This window comes from Leucoraja erinacea, chromosome 13 (assembly GCF_028641065.1).
Source record: "Leucoraja erinacea ecotype New England chromosome 13, Leri_hhj_1, whole genome shotgun sequence".
In the NCBI taxonomy this organism is placed as follows: domain Eukaryota; kingdom Metazoa; phylum Chordata; class Chondrichthyes; order Rajiformes; family Rajidae; genus Leucoraja; species Leucoraja erinaceus.
Window position 1 is genome coordinate 15,493,981 of NC_073389.1, and position 18,531 is coordinate 15,512,511.

At 39.2% G+C, this 18,531-nt stretch overlaps 1 protein-coding gene across 1 annotated transcript in view; it reads right to left on the bottom strand.

Moving 5' to 3' along the window:
* Positions 1–18,531, bottom strand: part of gk (glycerol kinase) — a 61,989-nt gene that overhangs the window by 18,980 nt on the left and 24,478 nt on the right. The window contains exons 5-13 of the mRNA XM_055644535.1: positions 16,866–16,945; positions 16,100–16,237; positions 15,138–15,247; positions 11,783–11,849; positions 8,668–8,703; positions 5,999–6,066; positions 3,190–3,232; positions 2,906–2,986; positions 1,763–1,841 (exon numbers count right to left, since the gene is read on the bottom strand). Coding sequence (XP_055500510.1) covers positions 1,763–1,841; positions 2,906–2,986; positions 3,190–3,232; positions 5,999–6,066; positions 8,668–8,703; positions 11,783–11,849; positions 15,138–15,247; positions 16,100–16,237; positions 16,866–16,945 — 702 coding nt within the window. The remainder of the gene's footprint in view (positions 1–1,762; positions 1,842–2,905; positions 2,987–3,189; positions 3,233–5,998; positions 6,067–8,667; positions 8,704–11,782; positions 11,850–15,137; positions 15,248–16,099; positions 16,238–16,865; positions 16,946–18,531) is intronic.

The window sequence follows — 18,531 nt, forward strand, 5'->3', positions numbered from 1 at the left end:
ATCTGCGACCATGTCACAGAGCATTGAAAAACCCATGACTTTCACAGAAGAGAACAGATCCAACCTTTATTATAGAATCATAGTCATACAGCATGTAAACAGGCCCTTCAGCCCAACTTGCCCATGCCGACCAAGGCGCCCCATTCACCCGCCCGCGTTAAGCCCAAATCCCTCTAAACCTTTCCTATCCATGTACCTGTCCAAATGATATTTAAATAGTGTTGTAATATGGTTGCTATAATGTTTAACCCTGGCCTTTCAAATGTAGGTTAGCAGGGCCACTTGGTCACAAATTGATTGTGACCAATTTCTACACTGGAACAAGTGCATGCCATTGCTGCGAAATTTCCCAGATTATGGCCATACTTGTCGAAGTTCTTCCATTTGAGCGAAACATTCATACATTTTACTGTTCCTTTATACAATTTCTCTGCAGGATAAATCCTGCTGCACTGTGATTTTCAGCTTACTGGCAAGTGAGGCACCATTTTAATTGTTATGGAATTCAGGCGGATGATGTTAAGTAGGTGTGAAAACATCAGTCTTTGTATAAAGCAAAGAGGAGAGAGACACCGATCTTCAAAATAATCAATTTTTCCAACCTGTTTACGTGCATGTGGGAACCCTTCACTAAGCTAGCGTTTGTCACCAAATGCAGACTAAGCCAATGATGCAACTCACAAGCCATCTTGACAAACTGGCATCCATTTTAGCACAAAATACCATGTAAATTTTCCCAAGCTTTTTTAATGTAACCCACGGATTCTGCAAACACATTTCAGGGATAAATAAGAAATTATTAGTTTAATTAAATAAATAAGAATGGATCTTCAAAGGACTCAGCGGAAGTCAAAATAGTTCAACTTACTGATGAGTACCTGGAAAAAAATTATGATCAACCATTATACAACTCTTGAATACATTTACTTAAAGATCATCGTCATGGACTGCAGTTGTACAGGGTCTTGGTGAGACCACACCTGGAGTATTGCGTACAGTTTTGGTCTCCAAATCTGAGGAAGGACATTATTGCCATAGAGGGAGTGCAGAGACGGTTCACCAGACTGATTCCTGGGATGTCAGGACTGTCTTATGAAGAAAGACTGGATAGACTTGGTTTATACTCTCTAGAATTTAGGAGATTGAAAGGGGATCTTATAGAAACTTACAAAATTCTTAAGGGGTTGGACAGGCTAGATGCAGGAAGATTGTTCCCGATGTTAGGGAAGTCCAGGACAAGGGGTCACAGCTTAAGGATAAGGGGGAAATCCTTTAAAACCGAGATGAGAAGAACTTTTTTCACACAGAGAGTGGTGAATCTCTGGAACTCTCTGCCACAGAGGGTAGTTGAGGCCAGTTCATTGGCTATATTTAAGAGGGAGTTAGATGTGGCCCTTGTGGCTAAGGGGATTAGGGGGTATGGAGAGAAGGCAGGTATGGGATACTGAGTTGGATGATCAGCCATGATCATATTGAATGGCGGTGCAGGCTCGAAGGGCCGAATGGCCTACTCCTGCACCTAATTTCTATGTTTCTATGGACTAAAACAGTGTATATTTTGCAATGCTGGACTTTTCATATTTCTCATAAATAGCCCTTGTGTGAATTCTTCATTCTATCATTTCCAAATCTGAAATTTCAATGAAATATTACCACAAGCTTATTCTAGGATGAACACAAAACTGAGAGGCTTAAAAAGTCAAATTGAATTCCCTTTTCTTATTAATATTTTGTACTCATAAATATACAAAACGATACTTGCCCACTTCATCCGCTGAACTGATTATACGAAGGTTATCTCGCAACCAGCGCACTATAGCACCGCCAATAGCAACTGATCCCTAAAAAAACAAGAAAAAGATCAAGTGTTAAAGGCGAACAGCGTATTCATGGTTGTAATGTCATTCTTTGAATGTAAATGACTCATCTGATAAATATATGAATATAATTTAATTAATTTTATTGCACATGTTATTGCACACACCAAGGGCGGCACAGTGGCACAACGGTAGAGTTGCTGCCTTACAACGCCTGCAGCGTTGGAGACCCGGGTTCGATCCCGAGTGCAGGTGCTGTCTGTACGGAGTTTGTACGTTCTCCCCGTGACCGGGTGGGTTTTCTCCGAGATCTTCGGCTTCCTCCCAAACTCCAAAGATGTACAGGTTTGTAATTGGCTTGATATAAGTGTAAATTGTCCCTAATGTGTGTAGGGTAGTGTTAATGTGCGGAGATCGCTGGTCGGTGCAGACTTGGTGGGCTAAGCTAATCTAAACAAAACGTTAAAATTTTGAAATCTTAGCACAGCAACTATTATTCTGATACTCAACTTCCGCTTATGCCAAGCTGAGAAATAAAATAGTCGCATGGAAAACTGTCTGGTGAAGCTAGTGCTCAAATTTCAGCTATTGATTTGCACAAAGCTAACATTAATACTGATTATCCTTTAAATACTGATGCTATCAAATAAACACTATAATCCTCCCATGTCAATTGGCAGCCAAATATGAAAAAACAAAATGCTTTTCTCTGTGTCGACACAAATTGCATTATTTCTTCAACCCAAGGCCCATGTGGCCCAGCAGGAGATTGTGCAGGGATACAATGATATAAATTCAACTCCCACCATGGTACGTTGGCAATTTAAATTCAGGTAATTAAAAAGTATTTCCAAATTAATAAAATACACCAATGTCGACTATTGATGACTGACACTTGCATGGTCATAAAACTCCATCTCATTCACTTATATCCTTCAGTGATGGCAATCTGCCACCCTTACCTAGTCTGGCCTATATGTTGCTGGCCTATTATGTAAGTCGGGGAGTGCCTGTATCTTCTTTGCAATGCATACTGAAATTCAAGAACTAGATTCCAAAAACTTAGGATCAATAGAAATACAACTTGCCTCCAGTGCATAGATTGTCGGCTGGTTTTTGCCCAATTTATAGGCTATTGTTGTCAGAAGGCCATGCTGAGACATCACAGGCTGCAAAGAACAAGTTTGTTAAAATAGCATTTTGACAGAAAATTGCCCGTCACAAGGAAATGTCTAACACACATGCAAATTATAAAATTAATACAACAGCAGATTTTGGCCACCAGTATATAATGTTGAGTGCTTTAATTTTTTTTCTTTAATATTGTTTTCAATTTTATGCATTAATCTCAGATACTAAAGTACAAACTAACCTTTTGACCTGTGTTACTCAAGAGGAAACAACCTGTACCGTATCTACAGAAATGTGAATATAAAACATGCAAAGGACAATAGATTAGTTTACCGTAATCATTGTTCCCATTTAAATTACGCACAGCATGTTACAACATGTTACTTATTTTGTCATTTTGACATCCTGATTTAAAAAAGACTATTCGACTTTGGCAATGGCTCTTTAAATAATTCCACTGAATGAATTCTATCCACCTCCAATGATTCAATTGTATATCACAACACAAGATGGCAATACTTCAATTACTCTAGCTGCGGTAGAATAGGATTTACCAAAAAAAAATAAAATATTTAATAAAGGAAAACACTTAATCTTAAGACTTTAGAGATACAACGTGGAAACAGACCCTTCGACCCACCGAGTCCATATCGACCAACGATCACCTGTACACTAGTTCTATCGTACACACTAGGGACAATTTACAGAAGTCAATTAACCTACCAACCTTGTATGTCTTTGGAGTGTGGGAGAAAATTGTGGCACTGGGAGAAAACTCATGCGGTCACGGGGAGAACGTACAAACTCCATACAAATAGCACCCGTAGTCAGGATCGAACCCAGGTCTCTGGTGCTGTAAGGCTGCAAATTTACCGTTGCGCCATTGTGCCACCCCATTCATCTTGTTTAATGGTCACAAAGTCAATCTACAAAGAGCACAAATTAATCCAAGGTTGTGTAGTCAGAATTGGAAATAAAGTGTTGATGAGAAGGCACTGATTTTGTCCTTGCTACCTTGATGGAATCGGGATACCACTTTGAGGAAAAGCAAAATTGGAAGATTTGGGTGGTCAGATGAGAAAAAAGTTAATATGTGCAAAAAGTGTATTTTAAAAAGGTCTAAATTAACTGTATGCTTGTAAAATTCAGGGGTCAGGTGCTAAGCCTGGCCACAAAGGAACTTGGCAAAGAGAATTCTCAAGCCTTGCAGTGGAGTCAAGAGAGCAAGGTAGGAGTAGAGCCATACAGGGCACATGTCCTGGGGGCAAACCTTTGCCATCCTTTCCTCATGCAGAAAAATACAAAACACAATTAGAGGGAAAAAAGACAATCATAGAAATACAAATCATTTTCCTTGAATATGACTAAGAAGTATATATTTGTTTTTGGTACACAAAGAGACTTTTTTTTAAATACGATTGGGAAACAAGATTCGGTACAATGAATGGACTGTGAAAATAAACATCAACAGTCAATTAAAACAAAACTAAAGAGCAGACTGATGAAAATTAACCAGCATTTATGTATAGTTAGCAAATAATAAATAATTATGCACAATATTTATATCCTAAATAATGAAACAAAAATGATTCAGCTGGTCAGGGAGGAAAGGAAACCAGTGAATTTTTCAGATCAAAGGCCCCTCCTAAGAACAGGGAAAGTGAGAAAAAAAGTTAGTTTAAAGTTGCAGAGAGGGTGAGAGAGGGATAGTTAGGAAAAATCATGATAGTCTGACCTGCTGAATGTTTCCAGCATGTTCTATTTCTATTTCATATTTCCAGCATCTGTAGTTCTTTGATTTTCAATTTCAACAGATATTGTGCTCATACATGACGACAAAACAATGACCTAAAGATGCATATAGTTACAATAGTGCACATTTGCCACCGAGTTCAGTGGAGGTAAAGTAAACAACATGAATTACCAGTTGCCATACTTGCAAGCTGATTTCTGCTTCACTGCTGTTTTGCAAAAAGTAAAAAAGTTTTACTTTTGTTAAGAAATCAATTTTGTTGAGAAGCTTTTGCACTTTGAAATTACTTGTGGGTTAAAGCTGCTGCTGAAAGTTAGTGCCTGAACTTTACATCTGAACAACATTTTGAAAAGTTATGTTGGTTATTAATGGAGTGTCAGTCAACATCTCTGGCCAGAAGTGGAGCAATGTGAACTGTTATATTTCAATCCTAACAAGTAATCAATTGCTGTTGGAAATTTAAAAATGGCAGCATAAAAACACACAATGCTTACAGTGGCGTAGAAGTTGTTGCAACATTACATTACCATCACAAAATATTTGATACCACCAGCATAATCAAGGATGAGGCTCACCCTCTTCTCCCCTCTTCCATCAGGCAAGAAGTACAGAAATGTGAAAACGCATCCCTCCAGATTTAGGGACAGTGTCTTCCCAGCTGTTATCAGGCAACTGAACCATCCTATCACCAACTAGAAGCGGTCCTAACTTTCTATCTACCTCATTGGGGACTCTCGGACTGTCTTTGACTCTTTTGGACTTTATCTTGCGCTAAACATTTTATACTGTATCTGTACACTGTGAACAGCTTGATTGTAATCGAGTAGTCTTTCCGTTGACTGGATAGTATGCAACAAAAAAGTTTTTCACTGAACCTTGGTACACCTGACAATAAACTACACTAACTAAATTAATAAAATCAGGAAGTTAACAGGTAGATTACAAAGTTTGCATCTTCATACTACTCTTTTGACACTATTTCATATCAATTTCTCAATCCTTAAATGCTAATAGGTATGGAGATACACGCTTGTCCTTGCTGCTCAATAGAGCCACAGTTGCCTCATGTCTCAATTATAATCAGGTAAAACCTAGACAATTACACTGGTGAAAGACACTGATAATTAACGTCAATATGATCCAATCCAGTATAAAAATGTAGTGATCACTGTAGCAATCTTTAGGAAGCTGAAGGAAAGAGTCTCCTTCAAAGTAAATCTAGCCAAAGCTGATTATTACCCTTTTCACGCGCCAATGTGGCAAACGGAAGGAGATTTTCTTAAATATTCACACTTACGTATTCTTCGATTGTCCAGGTTTAAAACACATTTGTCCAACCAAGGCAGCAGATTGGTCGCCTAAACACTGATAAATATAATAACATTGTAAGCATCTATACTTCCTCAAAAATGTTTCACACTACAAGTATAAAATGTATTTGGAATCTATTAAAAAGATGTTAATACAAAATGGAGAGTAAATTGTGACACAGCATTGTGCTATTGTTAATAAATTTTCTAAGATGTCTGCACTTGCTAATCTCTCCTGTGCATCTAAGGATTTCCATTAATGGATAACTTTTATTGTTTAGCTGAACATACACACCCACACACACACACCAAATGTTTCTCCTGTACTCCACATCTAAGGTAGTTTTTTTCAAACAATCATTAAAAGAAAAATGTTTCTCATACTGGAGTTCTAACCAGTTGGATACAATAATTCAGAGAGATATAAATGTCTGGTTTGAAATAGGATACCAAAGGCCGTGAAAGAAATAACATCAGGGAACAAATAAAACTCAACTTGCCCGTCATCATTAAATTCTTTGGTCACGCTTTAAAATTTAAACAAAAATATATTTTAGCAAGTATTTGTAAAACTTAAAACCATTGACACCAAACAGACAAATTTGCCTCATGGAACCATTTGAGCAAAATTAATTGATGTTGCTTGTAACATTAAAAGAAAAACCTGAATAATCTCAAGACCTCAGGTACAATGAGTCAAGGATTTTGTCATTGAAAGGCCAACCTATCAAGGCATTATCAATAGTATAGGAGCAAAGAGGTCCTTCTGCAATTGTACAGGGCAGAAGGACCTCTTTTGAGATCACACCTGGAGTATTGTGTGCAGTTTTGGTCCACAAATTTGAGGAAGGACATTCTTGGTATTGAGGGAGTGCAGCGCAGGTTCACAAGGTTAATTCCCGTGATGGCGGGACTGTCATAAGCTGAGAGAATGGTGCGGCTGGGCTTGTGTACTCTAGAATTTAGAAGGATGAGAGGGGGTCTTATTGAAACATATAAGATTATTAAGGGTTAGGACAGACTAGAGGCAGGAAACATGTTCCCGATGTTGGGGGTCAAGAACCAGGGGCCACAGTTTAAGAATAAGGAGTAAGCCATTTAGAACCGAGATGAGGAAACACTTTTTCACACAGAGAGTTGTGAGTCTGTGGAATTCTCTGCCTCAGAGGGCGGTGGAGGCCGGGTCTCTGGATACTTTCAAGAGAGAGTTAGATAGGGCTCTTAAAGATAGCGGAGTCAGGGGATATGGGGAGAAGGCAGGAACGGGGTACTGATTGCGGATGATCAGCCATGATCACATTGAATGGCAGTGCTGGCTCGAAGGGCCGAATGGCCTACTCCTGCACCTAATCTCTATTGTATATAATAGAGATATCAGGATTGCTGTGCATACGAAATTCGTCAAAGAGATCACAAAGTTTCTGGCAGTAGTTTATTCATCATTCACGGGCTATGCCATTGTTCTTTCTTCTCCACCAAGTGCAGAGAAAATAGGTGAATTGATTAAGATGTTCGCAAAATTAGCCTCTGGAAGATGCACTACACTTTGTTGCACAACATCAAAGTGTTTAGAAAGTGACAGGCAATGCCATTATTGTTATGGACCAGCAAACTCTGGTTCCCAAAGCAAACTTTACATGTACAGATAGTTCTACTACAATGCAATAGTTGGGTTCTGAAGAAACCTTGCGTTGTATAAAAATCCATTATAAAACAAGAGTATCAATGAAGGAAAGGATGTTGGGGCTGAATTTCAAACTCATAATAACAAAGATATATTTTCCTGCAGGATTTAAACAAATAAAGGCCTTCTTAATACAGCTTTAAGTTTATCTTTGTTACTGCAAACTAAAAATATTAAAGGCTGTTACATTGTTTAGTAGAGTATAGTTGCACATGTGTCAATAGATGTGAGTGCTTGTTAATTTGAATGGCGGTCTGTAGTTAAAATGTCTGATTACTGTGGGCAAGTTACATGGAGACAGTCACAGCTTTTTTCGGTTTGACTATTTCCAAAATATTATTTAAGTGGTTTCCAGTTCCTGATCTAAATCTCTTTATAACCAATTCAGCCGGCATAATACAGACGTTCTTCCCTAATTTAACAGTCACATTATATTCGATTTGCATTATGAAAACACATATTATAACGGATTTTTAATTCAAAGTGTAGAAAGATGCTGGTTTATACCAAAGATGGACACAAAATGCTGGAGTAACTTAGCGGGACATGCATCAACTGAAGAAGGGTCTCTACCCAAAATGTCACCCATTCCTTCTCTCCAGAGATGCTGCCTGAGTTACTTCAGCATTTTGCCTTACTTTAATTTAAAGCTCAATAGTTCGTAATGATCAAATTAAAATAAAGAATACTGTGGTGGGTGCTCCATTTTTTAAAATTTATGGCTCATCAAAACATTTTAATAGCTAATTAAAATTGAAGCTTTTCATTCTTGGTTTGCTACAAGAATCCTGTGATCTGAGAGAACACTTGCCCAACTTGATGACATTTTCCCTGCTGGAGACTTGGAATTATTTAAAATAGACAATAGATTAATTAAAGTTAGCTACACTGCTCCTTTCCAGTCAAAGGAAAAAATTGAGATACAATTAACTTTCAACACCTGCAGACTGTAAATATGTAAAATATACTTACTCCCGAAATGGGTACACCTGCTAGCGCTCCACATTTCTATTTAAAAAGACAATAAAGTTTCATATGTTAAAATGTGCACAGAGTGTATTCATGCTAAACAATGTGGGACTAATTTGTGACTGATTTGAACAAGCTCTTGATGCCCGATGAGAACTCTCACATCATTCTTTTTCATCTCAATGCTATAGCAAAGAAATGCATTTTCTACAATTGGATGCTAAAGATGTGGTTCCATTTGTTGAATTGAGATTCAAAATAAATTGCTTAACCATAGAAATTACATCAGATCAGCTGATAAAAATACATTTTTACTAACAATGAATCAAATAAAAGAGATGGAGATGGTGTCGTTTTTAATTCCCATGGTACAGAACCCGTCTCAAGTATTGATTTTTGAAATGATAAGCATCCTCCATGAAACTAGACACAATGTCATGTAGGTTTAAACTTAAATGCTAGGGTGACACAAATTTGTTTCTGTCAAAAGTATACATACATCTCTCATACGAAGAAAGAAATTTGAAAGGGTTTTGTATAATCTTTTCTAACAAAAACACTTTTTAATACCAATGAATTAGGTATGTTACAAAACCTACCTGAATCGTGGTTGAGAATCTGCCCCACCCCGTGTGCGCGATTTTGGCGCTGTTTAGAGGGGGCGGGTTTAAAACGCGATTTTTACTAGGCTGTTGCAATCAAAGATGTTCAGCCTAGTAAATCATTAACGAAAAATCGCTGAAAGACCCCGTCGCAAAAGGTGTTATTAGTTTTTATGGCCTTGTATACTCTCTCAACCCGCAACCTCTCGCAGCCCCAGGGTTTTATAAAGCAAACAATTAAAGGTATGTACCTTATTTTTACATTAAAAGGGGCTTCTTAAGAACCCTGTATATAAAGTTTACTATTGTGAGTAGATCATTTTGGGCTCTTTATATCCCGCAGTATTTTTCTGGGCATTTGAGGGCACAAATCCAGCGCAATGTGAACGTTCTAAACCAGCGCGTTCACAGGATCCCACTAGAAAGCCGATTTAAAATGGACTTTAATTTACTGCAATTGAACACTAAATTCCTTCCATTTGGCCTATAAATTAACGTAAATGAGATTTAAAAATCATGTTTTATTGTGAATTATTTGTGAATATTATTTGGACACTTAGGCTATTTAAAAATGTTAATCATTTATTAAGAAATGGATAGATGTTTAGATCTAGTAATTGAAGTTTGAAATTAGCTACAATTGTGTAACTAACTAATTATATGCTTTAATTTCAGGTCATCCAAGTAAGATTATTTTATATTTGTTTCAGAATGGTTCAATTTATGATAACTGAAAATTTAATTCAGTTCTCTTAATTTTTAAGAAGGTTATGGGCTTTTGACTGTCCATGATCACAGCTTTTTTGTTATGTCCATCGAAAATCAATAGGGAACAAGATGCTAATTTCTGAGTATGAAAATGGCCATAACTTTTTTATTACTTGAGATATGAAAGTGAATTAGGTGTCAAATTAAACTTATTTTTATGCTTTATCTGATGGGATAAATTGCAGACTTGATTTTTAAAATCTCAAAATTTTGTAACATTGCTAAATGAATATCCCTAAAAGATAAAAAAAACCACATCATACTTTAAAGAGTAGGACAAATTATTATACACCACTTGTCATTGAAAAGGAGGTCCATCATAACTCTTCCCCCCTTAATAACAGCCTAACTAGGCCCCACCTTCCATAATAAAAAATACATTTTAAATCATTAATATATTCCAGAATTCCTTATCCCCACAGCAAAAACTAGCATTAAACAACATTTAAGATCAAAATTATTGATTAAAATTATTACCGGGAGAAAATGCATACTCCACACAGACAGCACACCCAAGTCAGGATTGAACCTGGGTCTCTGGTGCTGTGAGACTGCCAGCAGCCCCTCTGTGCTACCCACTTCTGTTGAATACTGATGTTGTAATTACATCAGTGACTCAGCTTCACATCGACTTAGACAGTTGTCCTCCTGCACAATTATTTGTAAATGTATTAAAGTAGTGCAGATGTAGCTTCTCCATGCTGTTCAAACATGGTTGCAGGTGCTTGATTCATAGTGCGGTAAATCTATCCTCCCACAACTTGCAAGATGGACTTCACTCTCGCACCTTTAGAAAGGAGATGTGAAGGAGTTTCTTTGGTCAGAGAGTGGTGAAACTATGGAATTTATTGCCACAGACGGCTGTGGAGGCCGTGAATGGATATTTTTAAGGCAAAGGTTGACATTCCAGATCAGTAAGGGTGTCAGGGTTATGGGATGAAGACAGGAGAATGGGGTTGAGAGTGAAAGATCAATCAGCCATGATTGAATGGTGGGATAGACTTGATGGGCCGAACGGACTTACTCTGCTTCAAGAACTTATGAACTTAGCATTGCACAAAAGGACTTGAGTCATTAATGACCACTGTACTCTGGAGGGGTGCGAGCACATGTGATTGCATACATGTACACAACATGTACAGAGCTACACGATTCAATTTGATGAACAGCGCAAGGCATGCCTTAAGGTTGTGATTATCACAATCAGAATTCCACTCCATTTGGGAGCTAGACCCAAAAATTAGCGATACAACATACACTTTCTAGCCTTCAGCATCCCTTTTAATGAAAGATTAGATGATGATGATTTGCCATCTGATGCTTGCTGTTACCTTTAAATGAATTGCAGAATTTTTATGAAATCATTGCCTAGGGACCCTATGATAACCCAATCGCTAATTAAACAGCATTCCTTTATTAAGCATGCAGCGGAAACATATTTGCAAGATACATTTACGCAATTGAAACGGCTTAGGCTTTACACTATAGGTTTCAACATATGGAACACATTTTATACAATCTGATATTTTGTCAATGTTCAGAATCTCAATGCTTTAATTAATAACATTGCCAATTGTGATGGTCAGCCTATATCAATTCAGGCATATTTTACAGCAGTGAGATATAAATAATGCAACAGAATAGATTTAATACACCGAATCATCAAACATGTGGCATTTAATGATAAGAATACCCTTATTTGATAATAATAATAATAATAATAATGTAATAATATTTGGATTGCTTACCATTATTCCATAAACCTCCGACGAACTTCTTACTTCTGGGAGAATACTCATTGGAACGCCAAAGAAGCTAAAATAGTGAACAAACAAAGCAAAGATACATCAAACCAACACAAGAATCAACTGATCATTGGAAAAAGAAGCAGCACTAGAAGATACAGACCTCAAAAGTTTGATTTTGAAGGTTAAAACAATTGCTTCGTGGATATCTCTACCTGTCCTTTAAAACATTCTATTCAAAAGTCCACCATTGCTGCAGATATACATTACATTGTTTCAATGTATGTTTTAAATCATCCCAAACAATAACAAATGCTCCTGCACAATTGTCATGATGCTGCAGCTATTATAACACATCGGGGGTGGATCCTGAGGATGAAAACATTTCTTCAGGTAGTACAGAAAAAGTTCGACAAAACGCTGCTGTCAAAACAGTTGTCATTGTGATGCGTTTCCTTGTTACATTTTTCCGTACTACAGGAATAATAGGTTTGTAATAGTAGGTAATATGAAGTTCCCTAATAATAGACAGGCCTTGTCCTTGGAGCAAAGTAGGCTGAGGAGTGACATTATACAAGTTTAATACAATTATGAGGAATGCAGATAGGGTAAATAATACTACTTTCTGTGAAGTGTATAGATTTAAAGTGAGGAGGGAAAGATTTAATGGGGATTTTTGAGACGGGTTTTTCCACAGAGAGTAAGTATATACAATGAGCTGCCACCAGGAAGTGGTAGAGGTAGGTATAGATTAGATTAGATTCCTATATTGTCATTCAGACCTTTCGGTCTGAACGAAATTATGTTGCCTGCAGTCATACACAGAACAATAAAAACAAAACATACAATAGACACAAATTAAACATCCACCACAGTGAGTTCACCAAGCACATCCTCATTGTGATGGAGGCAAAGTCTTTAGTCTCCGTCTCTTCCCTCCTTATTCTCCCTCTGCGCTGAGGCGGTCGATCCAGGCCGGAGATGCCGCTCTCCAGTCCAGCGGACCTCCGTGGTGATGACGCCGCTGCCGAAAGCCGGAACACCGTCTCCGCTCCGAGACGGCCCACCACAGCATCAGCTCCGGGCAGCCGCCCCAGCCCTGGGTCCCGCAGTCTCCGCTCCGGGTCCCGCAGTCTCCGCTCTGGGCCGCCGCCCCAGCTCCGGGTCTCGCAGTCTACGTTCCGGGCCGCTGCCCCAGCTCCGAGCCCCGCTGCATCAGCTCCAGGCCACCGCCGAAACCCAGAACACCGCACCAGCAAGTCGGGCCACCGCTGCCTTAGCCCCGAAGACGGCCAGCCTCTCGTTGGTGAGTCCTGGCTGGCTCTTCCCCCGGAGCCTCGGGGTCAGTCGCAGGCTGGAGGCCGCCAGCTCCGACATTAGGCCTCAGCGCAGACGGAGGCAGAGAAGGGGGATACAACACAAAAAAGTTGCATTCCCCCGAAGGAACAGACAGAGAACATGTTTCACCCCCCCTCTAACACAACACAACAAACTAAAACTTAACCAAAACAAGACAAAAAAAACAACAGAAAAAAATAAAGACAGACGGATTGAATCTAAGTCATGATTGATCAGTCATATTCTTCCCATTCACCAATTATGGTGCCCAAATATAATAATACAATCAAAAGATGGAAGAAACAGATTAATGTAAAACTTTAAGTGATTTTTGAAAAGCACCTCAAAATTATTAGTTTACATTTCTCTGGTGAAGACCCAGCACATATACAGTGGGCTGAAAAACCTTGTGTGTTCCAAAATATTATCTGCCAATTGTGAAATTTAAAGATTTTAACATTAATTTTTATCAATGTTTTGAAATTAGGTGACAAGCCTCCAGGATGACAATAACACAATTTACTTCAGTCACTGCTCAAAACATTATAGCACAACCTATAACGATCGTGAAATTGGAGACAGCCACGTAAAGGAAAGATTAACAACAATGAAACAGCATTTTTGAACTAAAACGTGGTATTTAGTGTAAATGGTTTGAAAACAAGGTTTTTTGGCTGAAGCTCAGAGAAGCAGTTGAGCTCATTGGTATAGAGCTCCACACGCTCTGCAAAGAGAACAAAACACACTAAGATGTGAAGGAATCTGGGTCCCCACCTTTAGACATATGAAAGAAACGGATTTCATTAAATGTTAATGAAACTCATGTCACTGTAAAAAGAGAGCAGTTAGTTCAGGAAGGATAAGCCTACCAGGGTACCTGGTTGGTCCACTGATTTGAGGTAGCAAGAGGCAAGTGGACTTTCAAATGAGAGTGCTCGCAGAGATTTTAAAAAGGAGCAAAGGAGAGAGCAACCATTACTGTCTGAGGTGACTGGAACAGTAGCCTTGGCCTCATACTTTCATCAGGTTAATATGACAGTTGGAGGCAAGGCCTTGTTTCCACTGGGCTGACAGCTGAAGGGAAAGCTCTGCTGCCACTCACCGTGCCGAGCTCTGCGGCCATGCTCCTGTTCTTGGACAATGTGCCACATGGCCTTCGCCATGGTTCCAATGTTTCTTGCGTGATTTCGTACTTTATTAATTCTGGTAATTGTCATTATTTTCGGAGCCAATAAATCGAGTTATTCTCCAACCCAAATAAAAAATGGAAACTGCTACACAATTTCAACAGGTCAAACAGCACCTGTTGGGAGACCACCCTCTTCCTGTTCCAGCCAATGCTGCCAGATCTGCTGACCATTTATTTTAGTTTCCCATCATTTGCAAGTTTTTCATGGTTTTCGATTCTGCAGCTCTGGGTAGATAATCTGCATTGAAATTATGTTAAGGGTCTGTCCCACTGTACGAGATAATTCAAGAGTTCTCCCAAGTTTTCCCCCGATTCGAACTCGGAGAATGTACGTAGCAGGTCCGTAGGAGTTCTTGGATGTCTCGTAGCGGCTCGTACGAGTAAAAAGTAACCATTTTTTTCATCACAAGTATTTTTTTACTCGTGGACATTTTGCACAGTGTTGAAAAAACGTCACGAGTTTACCGGATTTCCCGAGTGCCCACCGTTACTCGTACGAGCCGCTACGAGACATCCACGAACTCCTACGGACCCGCTACGGACATTCTCCGAGCGAATCAGGGGAAAACTCGGGATAACTCTTGAATTACCTCGTACAGTGGGACAGGCCCTTTAAAGTTTTATAGTGCAGTGCCTCCCAGCCGATGTTTACTGTTATGAACTTTGAACTTGGCTCGGTTTCAAAGATTTCGCAAATTAAGACATTTAGAGCATCAGTTCAAAAACCAGCCCGCCCACATGATTAAAAACAAAATGTAAATTTAATTTTTTTGACACACATAATTATTTTGACAACGTCATAAAATGCCGCAATTTCAACTTGCAAGTTACCTGCAGAGATCAGGGTCCCATTGAAGAGTGTTGATGTTGAATAGCATAGTTCTGCTCGCATTGGTCACGTCTGTGCAGTGAACACCACCATTGTTTGCACCTGTCAAACACTGAATTCATAGACACAACTTTCACTATTAACGCAATAAACATTTTGATTGTACTCGCCTAATGACACTGAACGAAAGGTCTAACTTCTTTGAATAAAACTATTCAGAGCGAGTTTTTTTTTGGTTCTAACCTTTGTCATCATGTAAAGCATTGTAGTTGAATTGGAATATTTTTGCTGGCAACCTTTCTACTGTTTGAATTCAAGGTTTTAAGAGGATAAGGTCTAATTTGGAGCAAAAATTATGCATTTTATTATGGCAGTTGTGGGCAGGCTGAAGCATTTGAAGCTTTTTATCAGTCCAGGTTTTTAGCACAAGCATTACCCTTGGACCACACTATAATATTACACATTTGGTCAATGAGAGCAACAATGGAGGGAGATTCCAAAATCCTAATGCGTACACTGGAATCATGGTAAAAGTTAAATTGCTAAAATAAATCTGGATAATCGGAACCTGCATCAAAACTAATGGCTTAGAATTTTAAGATGGAGATGGAGTGAGCTTATACAACCAATCCACTTGTGAAAATGGGATCATTATTGACTACTGTATCGATATAGTTGCCGTTTACTTTGCGTTCTAACCTTCCATAATGACCTGATTCAGCACATTAACTATTTCAAGCCTTTCAAAATCAGCCCCATAATGGAAGAATCAAAATCTCAAGTATTTCCTGTATACAAATCTTAAAAGAAGGGCATGATTTAACCACTATTTGCTCCTTAACATTGTCTAAATTGTTCCTATAGTTTCTTCACAGCTTAAGCCTATTTATCTGCATTTTGATAGAGACACACAAAAATAACCAGAGTAGGTTGCTGGAAATTTCCTAAATATTAGATGTCTTACCCATATCAGCCAAGAATCAACTGTTCCGAACATAGCCCGTTGTTTGGCTACAGCTTGTTTAACTGCTTCCACATTGTCAAGGAGCCAACGCAGTTTCACAGCACTAAAATAGGTGCTAATCGGGAGACCAGTTTGTGGCTAAATGAGAAAGAAAACAAAATGTCAGTCGTATCAAAACCCACTTACATTTGCAGTTTTTACATGGACTCATACGCGGGACAACAAACAAATCAGCAAACGGCTTTTCTCTGGTATCGTTTGACTCAGCTGTCCATTGTCACCTGCAGCTGCAAACACCAGTTCAGAACCAACAAAGCCTCTCCCTTTCCCAGCTTTAACCTCCCCCATTACAATCAGTCTGAAGAAGGGTCTCGACCCGTAAGGTCACCCATTTCTTCTCTCCAGAGATGCTGCCTGTCCCGCTGAGTTACTCCAGCATTTTGTGTCTATCTTCAGTATAAACCAGCATCTGCAGTTCCATCCTACACAATCAGTCCGAAGAAAGGTTTTGGCCCGAAATGTTACCTATCCATGTTCTCCAGAGATGCTGCCTGACCTACTGAGTTACTCTGGCACTGTGTCCTTTTGTGCAGACTTTCATTATTTACCTCATCTGCTGCATTCATAGATATAACTCATTCTTCATTTTGATAGCTTGGTCATGGACCATGTTTAGAGCAAACAAGCAAAACACTTTTTAACCTTTACATCTTTAGTCACTGGCTAACACTAAATATAAATTGCAGTTCACTGCTACATCCCTCACCTGAAGAATATTTTTGTCTTTCTTTGGTCCTTGGTTGATGAGCTTTTCCACAGTTGCCTGTGTCCTGAGGTCGAGCCACACTAATAAGAAAAACAGAGAGCATAAATGCAGCATTGGTGTTTCACAGCAAATGATCAGAGAACGGCAAAGCTATTTTGCCAGACACGTAGACAAAGCCACTTACAAGTGCGAGCATTAATTTGCTGAAATGTTAATAATCTTATGGCAAAAGAGGTTGGTACAATGAATGAATCACCAAATTAAAAGGAAATAAACTGGTAGAAAATGCATAAAGGTCATTACTACAACTTTCAAGCTTAATTATAACCCTTAGCTAGTCATAGGTTTCTATATTGTGTGTTTTTAACATCAAGTATGTGATGATAGCACACTCGAAACAGAAACCTCACAAATCCATTTAAATCTAGAATGAATGTAAATATAAAACTGTTGTTGCAGAAACTGGACTAGAAAATGGAAGGTGAGTAAATGGAGCTCAATCAACTTGTGTTAGTCTGAACCACTGTAGGTGGTACATAAAATGTATCCTTTCACCTCATTACGAGTGCTATGTTTGGCACAAACCACACTGTTTAATCGCAATTCTTATTCACAAGTTTGAAAATACCTCCAACTATATAATGCTATACATTTGTCTCTTCCAATGCAGGAGCTCTGCTTTGGGAAACAATGTTAGCTTTGGGAAGGTTACCAGAAACCATGATAGACAGAATGAGTAGATGTTGAGTGGAGGTCATAAGGTAATAAGTGATAGGAGCAGAATTAGACCATTCGTCTCATCTAGTCTACTGCCATTCGATCATGGCTTTCCCTCCTAACCTCATTCTCCTGCCTACTCCCCATAACCCCCGACATATATTTTTAAGGCAGAGATAGATAGATTCTTGATCAGAAATGATTTCCACACACAAAAGTTCTCAACACTATCCAGGTTAATCTTGAAGTAAGAACAGTTGCAGGTCATAAACAGATTGATGCTCGGTGTTTGACACCCAGTATATTGATGCAGACATGAAAAACTTCATTAACCTCCCACATATGGTCATGGTGAAGAAATAAACAGACCCCCTTCTCTTTACCGATGAACCACTACTCTCAGACAATGCAATACACATCCATCACACAACGCAACAACTCGAGCACTCACAAATATTGTAACGGCCATACCTCCAGCTCCTATTATTCCCAACGTCAAACATAATTTCTGCAGCAGGCGCGGCGTGGACTTTAACATCGCGGAGCCAGAAGAAAGGCTCCTACCGCCGGCCTGCTGACTTTAACATCGTGAAGATGCGGTCTGCGGAGCTTCTAAAAGCAGGCGTAGAGCGGACTTTACCATCCCGGAGCCAGGGATCCCTTGCCGGGGATCGCCGGAGAAGAGCTCCACCCGCTGGCCTGCCTGTGGCCTATTACATCGGGAAGCCGCGGTCTCCGGTAAGAAAGTGGCTGATTTGGGCACTGCAAACTGTGGAGTGGGTTCCATCTGCCCCAACGTCGGAGTTTCGATTCTCCTGACGAGAGGGCTTGTACATCGGGCCATCCGTAGCGGCGACTACGGAGGGTTCAAGGCTCCAAACACGAGTGAACAAAAGGAGTAAGACTGACTGAACTTTATTGCCTTCCATCAGAGTGAACACTGTGGTGG